Source organism: Oncorhynchus kisutch, linkage group LG14 (assembly GCF_002021735.2).
Source record: "Oncorhynchus kisutch isolate 150728-3 linkage group LG14, Okis_V2, whole genome shotgun sequence".
Classification (NCBI taxonomy): Eukaryota; Metazoa; Chordata; class Actinopteri; order Salmoniformes; family Salmonidae; genus Oncorhynchus; species Oncorhynchus kisutch.
The window spans coordinates 43,059,891-43,075,718 of record NC_034187.2 but is presented as its reverse complement, the minus strand read 5'-3'; the positions used below and the strand labels follow the sequence as shown (position 1 = coordinate 43,075,718).

Below are 15,828 nucleotides of genomic sequence, written 5' to 3'. Positions count from 1 at the left end.
GGTCTGCCAGCAGCCACGAGCTCGTGATGCGTGGTAATGTGAAAGTTACCTCGCGTTCCATTGCTTTTCTACAGACAAAGGAATTCTCCGGTTGGGACATTGAAGATTTATGATAAAAACATCCTAAAGATTGATTCTATACTTTGTTATGTTTCTACGACCAGTAATAACTTTTTGGACTTTTCGTCCGACCTTTCCGCTGGACTTGCACGCGCATTTGGATTTGTTTACCAGGCGCCCTAACAAAAGTAGCTATTTGGACATAAATGATGGACATTATCGAACAAATCAAACATTTGTGGAACTGGGATTCCTGGGAGTGCATTCTGATGAAGATCAAAGTGAATATTTATAATGCTATTTCTGACTTTTTTTTAAAAATCCGACACAGCGGTTGCATTAAGGAGAAGTCTCTTTAATTCTGTGAATAACATTTGTATCTTTTATCAATGTTTATTATGAGTATGTCTGTAAATTGACATGGCTCTCTGCAAAATCACTGCATGTTTTGGAACTACTGAACATAACACACCAATGTAAATTAGAATTTTGGATATAAATTTGCACTTTATCGAACAAAACATACATGTATTGTGTAACATGAAGTCCTATGAGTGTCATCTGATGAAGATCAAAGGTTAGTGGTTAATTTTCATCTCTATTTGTGCTTTTTGTGACTCCTCTCTTTAGCTGGAAAAAATGGCTGTGTTTTTCTGTGAGTTGGTGGTGACCTAGCATAATCGTTTGTGGAGCTTTCGCTGTAAAGTCTATTTGAAATCAGACACTGTGGCTGGATTAACGAGAATGTTATCTTTAATGGTGTCAAATACTTTTATGTTTAAGAAATTTGATTTATGAGATGTCTGTTGATTTGTATTCGGCGCCCTGCAATTTCATTGGCTGTTGGCGAGAACTCCGTTCCCAGACAGGTTAACAGTACTTGTTTTAATAACTGTCTTCCCAACAATTATACTGAACAAAAATATAAATACAACACTTAGTAAAATTGTTGTGAGTTACAGTACAATCAGTCAATTTAAGTAAACTCATTAGGCCCCAATCAATAGACTTCACATAACTGGGCAGGGGTGCAGTCATGGGTGAAAAGGGTAGCAAGAGTGAGAGCCAGCAGAGCAACAGGGACAGGGCAGATATTGTCATTGCAGAAAACAGGTTAATGCACATTAATGTCGACCAAAAAATGGTTTTAAAAGCCAAAAAACTACAGGAACGTTGTGAAGCCTAATCACTGACATAAGCAAAATTGCTTCCGAAAAAGGGAGATGTAGGTCTTTGTAGGTCATTTTCACTTTATCAACCCAGCTGTAGTTAGTGTTGTCTATCAAACTGTATAGGCCACCGTGTTCTCTCCTCTGGCAACAGCCTGACTCACACCGACACACGCACTTGACGTAAACAGAGGCGCACATGTCGATAGCTCTAACATCTTCATAGTGCGCCGCAAGTATTACTTTGTTAAATTTTGTTGATTTTTTTTGCCGCAGGAGCAACAGTTAAGATGAGGCACAATATAATGGAAGCACTAATTATCTCTGCCATATGTTTAAATACCTTTGAAAGTGAAATGTAAGACTTAAGGCCTCTAAATCAGAGTTTAAGAAAGACTTTAAGGACCTGCAGACTTAAACTTTGATACAGATGATTGTTTCTATGTCCCTTACAAAGCATGCCTGTAACCCAATGCACTGCTTTTCAAATCTTTTAGTCCAAATTTGAGCAGATTCATAGCGATTAATATCGATTAAATACAGAAAGTCAAGCAATTATTTGTGACTAATTATTTTTAGATCATTTGACAGCCCTATTCTTTAAAGAATCAGGCTGTCGAGACAAATGACAGGTCTCATTTACAAAGGAGCTCCTTCAAACAAGTCACTTCAAATCACATGCAACACAATAAAACAACCCCCGTGTATAAAGGATCTACTGAGGAAAGCATTATGGCGGTCCGTTCTCACCACACGCTGATGAGTCTGTCGTGGGCCGCCCCGGACAGGAAGTAGAGGCCATTGCTGTCCGGGGGACGCGTGGTGGCGAAGCGCAGGTTCGTCACGGCTGTGGAGTGACCTGTGAACTTCTGATGAAAACAAGTGGGAGTTAGACATCTTAAAGACAGGGGGGCGTTTAAATAATTTCCTCCTCCTTGAGGTAATCACTGTTCTGGAACGTGTTCATTAGGACACAACAGAAAATGTTCTGCAACGAAGAGGCTTTGTTATCGGCCAAGTCCAGGTACTACCTCTGCATTTCTGTTTTGTTACCTACTGAACACACCCCAAATCTGACACTGCTGGAACAGTACTAGGGTGATAACACTCCCACAATTTGTCAACCAAGACTCTACAGTTCTTTCGGCCAATGGGTTGGTTGAAATTTTAAAACATGTATTTTTCCAAGTATAGACAACCTGTTTGAATAAAACCAACTCTATGTACCGTAATTTCTGGACTATTAAGCGCACCTGAATATAAACCGCACCAACTGATAAAAAAATATATATGTATTTTGTACATAAATAAGCCGCACATGTCTATAAGCCGCAGGTGCCTACCGGTACATTGAAACAAATGAACTTTACACAGCCTTTAAACAGAACACGGCTTGAAACAAAAATAAAGAGGCTTTCACAAAACACGGCTTGTAACAAAAATTCAACCGTAGCCTACCAAGAAAGTCATTGGTCACCATCTTCCTCCTCCTCCTCCTGTGCACTGAAACCACTGAGGTCATCTCCTTCGGTGTCGGAGTTGAATAGCCTCAGAATTGCTTCATCCGATGTTGGATCGTTTTCATTGTCGCTCTCGTCACTTTCATCCGGAGGCAAATTCCCCGCTGAACTGCCCTCAACAACACGCAGCAGTCCAGCCTTTCGAAGCCCGTTGATGATAGCGGATTTCTTTGACAATGCTCCACGCTGTCAGGACCCACTGGCAGACTTGACCATAAGTGGCTCTTCGCATGCGGCCCGTTTTAGTGAAGGATTTCTCCCCACTTGTCATCCAAGCCTCCCACTGAACACGGAGCGCCACCTTAAATGCACGATTTACACTGATGTCGAGTGGCTGCAAATACTTTGTTGTGCCCCCAGGAATCACAGCTGGAATTGAGTTTGTCCTCTAGATGGCTTCTTTCACAGAATCTGTTATGCGGGCCCTCATGCTGTCCAACACGAGCAATGCCTTGTTCTTGTGAAAGAATCCTCCCGGTCGCTTGCCGTAACACTCCGTCTGCCATTCATGCATTAGGCCTTCCATCATCCATCCTTTCTTGTTGACTTTCATAACAATTCCTCTCTGGAATTTTTCTTTTGGCATTGTCATGCGTTTAAAAATCAACATCGGTGGAAGCTTTTCTCCCGATGCCGTGCAGCTCAGAACACAGGTGAAGTGCGTTTTTTCATGTCCAGTTGTTTTCAGCGTGACGGATGATTCGCCTTTCCTGTTGACAGTTCGTGAGAGAGGCAGGTCAAACGTCAGAGGAACCTCATCCATATTTATGATGTCGTGCGGGCCGATGGAATGCTCCATCTTTGCATCAGTGAATTTGCGGAAGTTTGAAACTTTTTCCTCGTAGTCGGTAGGGAGCTGCTGACACAGAGTCAGTTCCTCACGCTGCTGTTTCCAACGTCTTATCGTTGACTCAAAGGCCAAGCTCCCGTGCAACAGCTCTATTTCCTTTTCCAACAGCCAGATCGATCGCCTTCAACTTGAAAGCTGCATCATATGCATTTCTCCGTGTCTTTGCCATGATGAGGGTGACAAAATGACTACCGTAATCAGAATGATGGGATGTTTGAGCGCGCTCGATTTACGTCACATTATGTGACAGTGCTCAGTCTTTTGGCGGCATGAATCTTGTGAAAGCGGGAAAAATCCATAAATTAGCCGCGTCATTGTATAAACCGCAAGGTTCAAGGCGTGGGACAAAAGTAGCGGCTTATAGTCCGGAAATTACGATAGGCTACTGAGGTTGTATGATGCTTTAAGCACTGCAATTCAAAGTGACAAATTAATCAAAAAGGAGCCTGAGATCAATATAACCTAACCAGAAGAAAAACGTGCTCCCGACCCAAACCACCTCCCGCTGCTGGTCTTAGCACACTGCCATTACGCTCCTGAAGTTGCCGATAATTGGTTATAGCAGCAGTTCGCAACCATGTCCATTCGGAATGCTAAGATATCTTACCATTTATACTGATCTGCGTGCCAGCACGAGGATCAATAAAAAAAATGTAATCTCAAAAATCCATTTCATATGGAGCAGTGGAGTAAACAACTGGTTAAACAATTCTAAATTAAAATGATTTAAAAAAAAATGCTCAACAGCTCATTGGTGATGTGAGTTAAATCAGAAATAGTATCAGATCCTTACTCTAGATGGACAGGAGCACTCCAAAACAACACATTGCTGCCACCCCCATGGCATAAGCAATTGTTTACTCCACTGCTCAAAAAAATAAAGGGAACACTTAAACAACACAATGTAACTCCAAGTCAATCACACTTCTGTGAAATCAAACTGTCCACTTAGGAAGCAACACTGATTGACAATAAATGTCACATGCTGTTGTGCAAATGGAATAGACAACAGGTGGAAATTATAGGCAATTAGCAAGACACCTCCAATAAAGGAGCGGTTCTGCAGGTGGTGACCACAGACCACTCAGTTCCTATGCTTCCTGGCTGATGTTTTGGTCACTTTTGAATGCTGGCGGTGCTTTCACTCTAGTGGTAGCATGAGACGGAGTCTACAACCCACACAAGTGGCTCAGGTAGTGCAGCTCATCCAGGATGGCACATCAATGCGAGCTGTGGCAAGAAGGTTTGCTATGTCTGTCAGCGTAGTGTCCAGAGCATGGAGGCGCTACCAGGAGACAGGCCAATACATCAGGAGACATGGCGGAGGCCGTAGGAGGGCAACAACCCAGCAGCAGGACCGCTACCTCCGCCTTTGTGAAAGGAGGAGCACTGCCAGAGCCCTGCAAAATGACCTCCAGCAGGCCAAAAATGTGCATGTGTCTGCTCAAACGGTCAGAAACAGACTCCATGAGGGTGGTATGAGGGCCCGACGTCCACGGGGGGAGGGGGTCGTGCTTACAGCCCAACACCGTTCAAGACGTTTGTCATTTGCCAGAGAACACCAAGATTGGCAAATTCGCCACTGGAGCCCTGTGCTCTTCACAGATGAAAGCAGGTTCACACTGAGCACATGTGACAGAGTCTGGATACGCAGTGGGGAACGTTCTGCTGCCTGCAACATCCTCCAGCATGACCCATTTGGTGGTGGGTCAGTCATGGTGTGGGGTGGCATTTCTTTGGGGGGCCGCACAGCCCTCCATGTGCTCGCCAGAGGTAGCCTGACTGCCATTAGGTACCGAGATGAGCTCCTCAGACCCTTTGTGAGACCATATGCTGTGGTTAGCCCTGGGTTCCTCCTAATGCAAGACAATGCTAGACCTCATGTGGCTGGAGTGTCAGCATTTCCTGCAAGAGGAAGGCATTGATGCTATGGACTGGCCCGCCCGTTCCCCAGACCTGAATCCAATAGAGCACATCTGGGACATCATGTCTTGCTCCATCCACCAACGCCACGTTGCACCACAGACTGTCCAGGAGTTGGCGGATGTAGGGAGGTCATACAGGCACGTGGAGGCCACACACACTACTGAGCCTCATTTCAACTTGTTTTAAGGACATTACATCAAAGTTGGATCAGCCTGCAGTGTGGTTTTCCACTTTAATTTTGAGTGTTACTCCAAATCCAGACCCCCATAGGTTGAAAAATTTGGTTTCCATTGATCATTTTTGTGTGATTTTGTTGTCAGCACATTCAACTTTGTAAAGAAAAAAAGTATTTAATAATATTTCACTCATTCAGATCTAGGATGTGCTATTTTAGTGTTCCCTTTATTTTTTTGAGCAGTATATATGTATATATGTATATATATATATGCCACTGCACCGCAATTTGTTTTTACATACAGTACCAGTCAAAGTTGACAAGTACTCATTTTTACTATTTTCTACATTGTGGAATAATAGTGAAGACATCAAAACTGAACACATAGAATCATGTAGTAACCCAAAAAAATGGCGTTAAATCAAAATATATATTTTATGTTTGAGATCATTCTTAGTAGACACCCTTTGCCTTGATGACAGCTTTGCACACTCTTGGCACTCTCAACCAGCTTCATGAGGTCGTCATCTGGAATGCATTTCCAACAGTCTTGAAGGAGTGCCAACAGGAGTGCAAACACGCTAAGCACTTGTTGGCTGTTTTTTATTCACTCCGCGGTCCAACTTATCCCAAACTGTTTAAATTGGGTTGAGGTCGGGTGATTGTGGAGGCCAGGTCATCTGATGCAGCACTCCATCACTCTCCTTCTTGGTCAAATAGCCCTTACACAACATGGAGGTGTTAGGTCATTGTCCTGTTGAAAAACAAATGATAGGATGGCATATCGTTGCAGAATGCTGTGGTTGCCATGCTGGTTAACCGTGACTTGAATTCTAAATAAATCACTGACTGTCACCAGCAAAGCACCCCCACACCACCTGCTCCATGCTTCACGGTGGAAACCACATATACGGAGATCATCTTTTCACCTATAGAGTTTCACAAAGACAGCGGTGGAACCATACATTTTTTTACATTTCTCCACCTGTCTAATAGCCATAGCCTGTGTTTCTTGGCCCAAGCAAGTCGTCTTATTGGTGTCCTTTAGTGGTTTCTTTGCAGTCATTTGACCGTGAAGGCCTGATTCACACAGTCTCCTCTAAACAGTTGATGTTGAGATGTGTCTGTTACTTGAACTCTGAAGCATTTCTTTGTTCATGTCTTAAAGTAATGGACTGCCATTTATTTATGTTTGCTTATTTGTGTTCTTGCCATAATATGGACTTTGTAACCAAAAAGGAGACTTACATTTCAAAACAATCTTTATTTAATTACTGCAGTAATGGAGCTTGTCAACAAACCACCCATAAATGATTAGTTGAGAGCCCAACGACAAGAGATACCATGGCCTTTTATAACAAAAACACCCCCTTCAGTCTACATGACAGATGTATGGAATGGGTAACAGGGTTAGGATTTGTATATTACTATCTGCTGTGAATTGTTAAGAATCTGCTGTACAAATGGTCCTTATTGTGTAGAGACCAGGGTCTGGCCCCAGAATCATCTCTTCCTGGCACTCAAGTAGAGAAAATGTAACTTAAGGCACACCTGTAAATTGAAATGTAGTCCAGGTTGAGGACTACCTCATGAAGCTGGTATTAAATATATTTGGATTTGCTTTACACTTTTTTACTTACTACATGATCCCATGTGTTATTTCATGGTTGTGATGTCTTCACTATTATTAAACAATGTAGTAAACAACCAAAATAAAGAAAAAACCCTGGAATGGGTACTGTAACTATTAAGGTACGTCATGGTCTGGAGAGGTGTGTCACAGCATCATCGGACTGGGCTTGTTGTCATTGCAGGCAATCTCAACGCTGTGTGTTACAGGGAAGACATCCTCTTCCCTCATATGGTACCCTTCCCGCAGGCTCATCCTGACATGATAATGCCACCAGCCATACTGCTCGTTCGTGATTTCCTGCAAGACAGGAAGGTCGGTGTTCTGCCATGGCCAGCGAAGAGCTCAGATCTCATTGAGCAGGTCTGGGATCTGTTGAATCGGAGGGTGAGGGCTAGGGCCATTCCCCCCAGAAACTTGCCTTGGTGGAAGAGTGGGGTAACAGTTCACACTGGTATATCTGGTGCAGTCAATGAGGAAGAGATGCACTGCAGTACTTAATGCAGCTGGTGGCCACACCAGATACTAACTGTTACTTTTGATTTTGACCTCGAACTTGTTCAGTTTGTCTCAGTTGTTGAATCTTGTATTCATATGAATATTTACACTTTTGCTGAAAACAAACCGTTGACATAGAGGACGTTTTTTTTGCCGAGTTCATACACAAACAACCTTATTTACAAAACTATCCTGACCATTTTCTCTGAAACTCAAAATCGGGTGCATCTTGTTTCCCATTGATCTGTCATAAGTTGACAGTGCATGTCAGAGCAAAAACCAAGCCATGGTGTTTAAGGAATTGTCCGTACATCTCCGAGACAGGATTGTGTCAAAACATCTGGGCAAGGGAAATATTTTTTTCTTCAGCATTGAAAGTCCTCACGAACAGTGGCCTCCATTCTTACACGGAAGAAGTTTGGAACCACCAAGACTCTTCATAGAGCTGGCCACCCAGCCAAACTGAGCAATCGGGGGAGAAGGGCCTCGGTCAGAAAGGTGACCAAGAACCCGAGGGTCCAGAGTTCCTCTGTGGAGATGGGAGAACCTTCCAGAAGGACAACCATCTGTGGCACTCCACCAATCAGGCCTTTATGATGGAGTGGCCAAGTGGAAGCCACTCCTCAGTAAAAGGAACACGACAGCCCACTTGGAGTTTGCCAAAAGAGACCAAATGGACTATCACACTATGAAACAAAATGCTCTTGTCTGATGAAACCAAGATTGCACTTTTTGGACAGAAAGCCAAAAGTCACATCTGGAAGAAACCTGGCACCCTCCCTACAGTGAAGCATGGGTGGCAGCATCATGCTGTGGAGATGTTTTTCAGCGGCAGAGACTGGGAGACTAGTCAGGATCGAGAAAAAGATGAACGGAGCAAAGTACAAAAATCCTTGATGAAAACCTGCTCAGTAGCACTCAGGACCTCAGACAGGGGCGAAGGTTCGCCTTCCAACAGGACACCGACCCTAAGAACACAGCATAGACAACGCAGAAGGATTCAGGACTTGTCAATGAAAGTCCTTGAGTGGCCTTGCCAGAGCCTGGACTTGAACCCGATCGAACATCTCTGGAAAGACCTGAAAATAGCTGTGTAGCAGCGCTCCCCATCCAACCTGACAGAGCTTGGGGGGTGGGATCTGCAGAGAAGAATGGAAGAAACTCCCCAAATACAGGTGTGCCAAGCTTGTCGTCATACCCAAAGCAGACTTGAGGCTGTAATCACTGCCAAAGTACTGAGTAAAGGGTCTGAAAATATGTACATTTGAACATTTTTTACATTTGCAAAAATATCTAACCCCCGTTATTCCTTTGTCATTATGAGGTATTGTATGTAGATTAACAGGGGGAAAAACAATTGCCCATTTTTGAAGGATGTAAAGAAAAATGTGGATAAAGTGTAGCTGTTTGAATACTGTCCAAATGCACTGTAAATGAACTAAAAGGTGAGGGTAGACCCTTGGTGTCAGTTCCCCTGGACAGTATCATGATGAATTCATGTGAATGAGGGCCATGTCACTGCTGGACAGGTCCCACTAACTTACCCGGTACACCTCCTTGGTCTTGAGGTCCCACATCTTGATGGTCTGTCCCGCTGAGAGCAGCAGTTTGCCATCAGGACTCACACACAGACTGGTCACTGACGCACGGTCCGCCTTCCACTTACTGTTGAGGAAAGTGACAATTAATGGGTCTTCCATAAAATAAAGAAACCATTCCTTCCGCCATATTGTTTATTGACGAGAGTGGGAGAGAGAAAATATAGAATTGGGGTGTCAATGGGCAGGTTTGCTGGGGGGCGGCGGCAATTACAGCTACACCACCCAAGGCAAAGGTTTACGAAATTCTAAATCAGCAAGTGCATTGATACAGATGCACAACTTATCTATTCTTCCCGATGCTTTGATTCCTCTGGGACATTTGCCTTTGTAAGCAGTCTGTTACCCACTGTTCTATACTCTACACCAAGTTCCACCTGACCTAACCAGGTCTAATGGCCTTTGAGTGGCTAGACCAATATTTTTCTTATTCTCCTGGATATATAAATTTACACAAGTTAGAAATATTAGGTTGATGCACCATAAGATTTCAAATACACTTTGATTGTGAATGTAGTCTGGTATTAACTGATTCCTACAGCGAGGGAAACCTCTGGTGGAGGACAGCCCTTTCAACTCCTAAAAAGGTGTTACTGCTAAGCCATAGACTATCGCAGAGAAATAACTTCTGAATTTAGACCACTTTGAGTGACTGATTTCTACAATCACAGAAGGGGAAGGTACCCACCAGCGGGTCTTGCTTGTCTGCAGGTCCCACTCTACGATGTAGGAGTCGTCTGAGCCGCTGTAGAGCAGGCCGTCCTCGGGGTGCCACTCAACACAGTTCACTCCCCCATTGTGACCTCCATCCTGGGAAGGAGCAGAGGTCAAATATGAGCTTTAATAATGCGAGAGAACATTTCACACCAAATAAATTCATACGGTTTACAGTTTGGACAGTATCAGACATTTCAATAATAATTATATATTACCTGAGATGCAAGGTTGATGACAAAAAAGTAATTGTGAAGTTACAAAACAAATCCCATGACTGTAAATGAACACATCATACAGGGACATATTTTCAAATAAATATCTCTTGAAAAGTTAAGGGCTGACAAGCTAAACAATTAGGGACTGTGTCAACAATGGACAAATACTAGGCTTTTCTTGCTTGGAATTTTCTTTAAGTCGATCTCAGCTCAATTGTCTGGGGCCAAGTTAATCTCCCCATTCATGTAAGAAAGTCATGGCCATCATGATTTTAGGGGAAATTATGATTTTGTACATGTATTAAACTGAGTGTGACCAATTCCAGTCCCCTTGCTTAGAAGATGTGGGGTCCTCCCTGGGATAATTGATATGTTGAAGGACTGAGAAGCTAAGTTCTGGTTACTTAGACATTACTCAAGTTTCCAATCAGACCCTGATTTTAAGGGAACAATGAAATTGTCGCCAATCTACACTGACATAAAAAAATAACCTCTCCAAAATGCATTTCATAGAAATCCATCGCAGTAACAGAACTTTAACCCGTGACTTGTCACTGCAGTCTTCTATAATACATATTTTTCAAGTACCATGTTCAACCACAAAGTCAACCATTTAGTTGCATTGCGCAAGCAACATTGAACTGAATACGATTTTTGGTACTTCCCAAATTGGCAATGAAAGTCATGCTACATCCCAGTCCTTACCAGTGTGCAGTGCAGTGCCCCCTTCACTGCGCTGTAAATTATAATGCTGCCCGCCACCGTTCCCAGAGCCAACAGATCCGCCAAATCCTCCACATGCCCTGCCTCTGATTTCCTCTTCTTCCTCCGAGGTCCCTCCTGAAGTAAAATAACACAGTTTAAGTCAAACAGGTTTTATTGACTTTGACACAGGACTTCAGTTTTCCTTTTCTGTTTCTAAGGCCTCGTCTATGGGTGGTCTGAATTTCCATAGCGTCGAAGTTTAAACCTTGAATTAACAAGAATCCGAAATAATGAGACAAGACTACAACATCAAAAGCATCTGCTAAATCACAAAAGTATATTGTTGTCAAAGACGTATGGTCACAAATCCCACAATGATACGTATGGTCACAAATCCCACAATGACACATGTAGACAATTGGCTAGCATCTAGCTACACTTTTTAGATGTAAAAATGTATCCTACCTAGAACTACAATGGGTTATTTGGTTCTTTCCGGTTCCAGGAACACTTCTCACCAAATAATTAGTTGGATTTAAAGGTTGAAAAACGAACCAAAAGGTGTTTTCCTACCGGTTGTTCTTAGAGTTGTGACAATTTAAGACTAGGAACATTGGCCGTGGAATGCTGATTGGGGGTACAATGCACTTTGTCATGCATACTTAAGCTAAATTTTCAGTGCTTAAAGAAATTGTCAATCAAATGTATTTACAAGGCCCGTTTTACACGTAGAGTCAAACTTATTTTGTAAAACTCAATGCTATTAAAATAATTACGTCAACCGTAAACACAGAACAATACACGACTAACTTCTATAAAGTAAACCATTGAGGTGGTAAAAATGAGGATTTGGAAGTCTTCATCTGCGTCATATACGGTGAATAGCTAACTAGAGGAGCTAACCTAACTAGGTACAGTTACCCTTTACGGTTCGCTAACGAGATAGCTAGCTACATTTAACGTGTTCGTATTTGAAATAAATTCCTCATTACTGGTGGTCCCTATATACATTTGTTATCCTGAAAAGTCCCTTTTAGGTAAGAATCATGACACCTTCAAAAAGAGACCTGTGGTAAATTTTTTGGGCGACCACCACGTGCGAAAAACATGTGCGTCCTACAGTACGGTTGCTGTAACGGACTTTAGCTCGTTGCTAACGAAGCTAACATGGTAAGTACTTTGCTACGCAGTCCACACAACATAATGGTAAACGACTAAAGATGATACTTCATAAGTATACATCTAATAAAGTAAATATTTTCATAAATACATTTTATCAAGTTATTACAAAGTGATCTCCTAGCAGGCTCACCCGGGCCTATGGCTATGCATCGCCCAAACATACCTTGGCGATTCGGCATGGTCCCCAAACTATGCAAGTACAAGTGGCACTCAAGTGGGCTGAAGGCACGTATTCTTGATGAAGTATTTTACTATCTGTGTTCCATATACGGAGTCTGCCATCTTGGGCAAATGAAGCTAGGTATTGGCGTGATTTTGGCGAGAAAACGCAGGGTAGACGCAACGAAGAATTGCATCCACCGTCCGCCATTATTGAAGCAATGCAGGCGTCTGCGTTACTTGCCAAGAACCACGTGTTATCATCCGCCGAGCAGGCGCGTTGGCGCATCAGTTTCATTGGTTACTTGAGATAATTGGGGCGTGGTTAAAATGATAGAAATTGGAACATTGGAACCACTAACCATGGCAATTTGACTGTTAAACTCATGGGTACGTTCTCAATGGCTGCCTGGTAATGTAGATTGTTAATTCAATGGACGCTAACTGATGTGGCTCATGCAATGGGATGTATTTTTTGTAACGGCAATTGAGTTCATTCAACAAATCACATTACAGGTTGATGGGTGTACTTCCTGCTTTTAGTTCTATGGTTCTTCGATATTACTTCCTGCTTTGCTTCTATGGGTACATGATAATAATAGACCTGCATTCCGGTCTGCAGCTAATTGTTAAATTACACTTTCCATCCTTACCTTTTTTTTTTTTCTTTTTTTTTTCTTTTTTATTATTAACAGCAAATCAATACATAAAGCACATGAGGGAACACAAGCATACATAGATTACAAATAATAGACAATCGAGCTAGGGGGTACAATATCACATTACAATTACACAAGGACCTTAAGGGACATGCATATACTTACAATTCTAACAGCTTTTTTGTTAGTAGAGCATTTAACCGTCTTAAAATACAGTTCAATTTCTTTTTGTAGGGTACGAAAATGTGGTTTTCTGTTTGTAAATTTACATTTGTGTATATGAAATTTGGCCAAAAGAATAATGAAATTAATTACATAAAAATGATTCCGCTTATTTCTATTGTATGTAAAGAATCCAAACAGTACATCTCTCCACAATAGTGTAAAATCTTCATAAATGTGTTCAATTATAAACCTACTGATGTCTTGCCACAGTTTTCTTACATGCATACAATGCCAAAAAAGATGCACAACTGTTTCTGGGTGGTCATTACAAAAGGAGCAATTTGAGTTGATGTTTTCCTTAAACTTCTTCATATAGTGGTTGGCAGGATAATATTTATGAATAATTTTAAAGGAAATTTCCTTAATTTTGTTAACAAGTAGGTATGTTTGTGGCAACATCCAAACTTTTTTCCAACAGATATTATCAATAAATCCATTCCAATAAGGCATGACATAAGGTATAGATACAACATCCTGCTGAAACAAGGATCGTATCGCTCTGTTGTTGAATGGACCAAAAGAGAAACAAATCTTTCCTACTGATGAGTCAACAGGGTCAATAGAAGGTAGGCTCTGAGGGTCAGGTCTTGACATGTTCCTGAATAACATAGCAACACCTGAGGGAATGGCATCTAAAACAATTGCAAAATCTTTAGGTGTTACAGGGACCTTGTAAAGTGATAAGAATTCTTTATAACTGAGTAAAAAACCCTCCATCCTTACCTTGGAAGGCCACTGTCTCTGCGCTGATGCCTGAGTGAGACAACGCTAGCTAGCCAATAGGAGCGAAGTATAACCGCCCTCTGAATAACGGGGCGTGGTTTTGGCTAAACTGCGAATGAAGAAAAAAGACAGACACAGTTCACCGATTATGCCATTTCTATTAATTATATATTTTTGGTTAGAATCTAAATTATGAAAAATAGGCTGAGATATGTGTTCAATGTGAAAGAAAGAACAGTGTTTTCAAAACTTTCATTTTATTATTTTAATAAACAGCAAATTAATACAGGAAGTACATGTGGGAACACAAGTACAGTTGAAGTCGGAAGGTTACATACACCTTAGCCAAATACAGTTAAACTCAGTTTCACAATTTCTGACATTTAATCCTAGTAAAAATTCCCTGTTTTGGGTGAGTTAGGATCACCACTTTAATGTAAGAATGTGAAGTCTCAGAATAATGGAGAATGATTTCTTTCATTTCTTTCATCACGTTCCCAGTGGGTCAGAAGTTTACAAACACTCAAATAGTATTTGGTAGCATTGCCTTTAAATTGTTTAATTTGGGTGAAACCTTTTGCGTGGCCTTCCACAAGCTTCCCACAAAAAGTTGGGTGAATTTTGGCCCATTCCTCCTGACAGAGCTGGTGTAATTGAGTTGGGTTTGTAGGCCTCCTTGCTCACACACGCTTTTTCAGTTCTGCCCACAAATGTTCTGTAGGATTGAGGTCAGGGCTTTGTGATGGCCACTCCAATACCTTGACTTTGCTGTCCTTAAGCCATTTTGCCACAACTTTGGAAGTATGCTTGGGGTCATTGTCCATTTGGAAGTCCCATTTGCGACCAAGCTTTAACTTTCTGACTGATGTCTTGTGATGTTGCTTCAATATATCCACAAAATTGTACTACCTCATGATGCCATCTATTTTGTGAAGTGCAGCAGTCCCTTCTGCAGCAAAGCATCCCCACAACATGATGCTGCCACCCCTGGGCTTCACGGTTGGGATGGTGTTCTTCGGCTTGTAAACCTCCTCCCATTTTCCTCCAAACATAACAATGGTCAGTATAGCCAAACAGTTATATTTTTGTTTCATCAGACCAGAGGACATTTGTCCAAAAAGTACAATCTTTATCCTCATGTGCAGTTGCAAACTGTAGTATGGCTTTTTTATGGCGGTTTTGGAGCAGTGGCTTCTTCCTTGCTGAGCAGCCTTTCAGGTTATGTCGATATAGGACTCGTTTTACTGTGGGTATAAATACTTTTGTACCCGTTTCCTCCAGCATCTTCAAAGTCCTTTGCTGTTATTCTGGGATAGATTTGCATTTTTCACACCAAAGTACGTTAATCTCTAGGAGACAGAACGCGTCTCCTTCCTGAGCGGTATAATGGCTGCGTGGTCCCATGGTGTTTATACTTGCGTACTATTGTTTGTACAGATGAAAGTGGTACCTTCAGGCATTTGGAAATTGCTCCCAAGGATGAACCAGACTTGTAGAGGCCAAATGTTTTTCTGAGGTCTTGGCTGATTTCTTTTTTTCCCATGATGTCAAGCAAAGAGGCACTGAGTTTGAAGGTAGGCCTTGAAATACATCCACAGGTACACCTCCAATTGACTCAAATGATGTCAATTAGCCTATCAGAAGCTTCTAACGCCATGACATCATTTTCTGGAATTTTCCAAGCTGTTTAAAGGCAGTCAACTTAGTGTATGTAACCTTCTGACCCATTGGAATTGTGATACCGTGAATTATTGGTGAAATAATCTGTCTGTAAACAAATGTAGGAAAAATTACTTATGTCATGCACAAAGTAGATG

General features: G+C 41.9%; 1 protein-coding gene across 1 annotated transcript in view; it reads right to left on the bottom strand.

Moving 5' to 3' along the window:
* Nucleotides 1–12,652, bottom strand: part of LOC109878139 (WD repeat-containing protein 43) — a 49,014-nt gene extending 36,362 nt beyond the window's left edge. Inside the window, exons 1-5 of the mRNA XM_020470356.2 lie at nt 12,409–12,652; nt 11,064–11,198; nt 10,115–10,236; nt 9,373–9,493; nt 1,980–2,098 (exon numbers count right to left, since the gene is read on the bottom strand). Coding sequence (XP_020325945.1) covers nt 1,980–2,098; nt 9,373–9,493; nt 10,115–10,236; nt 11,064–11,198; nt 12,409–12,615 — 704 coding nt within the window. The 5' untranslated portion in view covers nt 12,616–12,652. The remainder of the gene's footprint in view (nt 1–1,979; nt 2,099–9,372; nt 9,494–10,114; nt 10,237–11,063; nt 11,199–12,408) is intronic.
* Nucleotides 12,653–15,828: the final 3,176 nt, after the last annotated feature.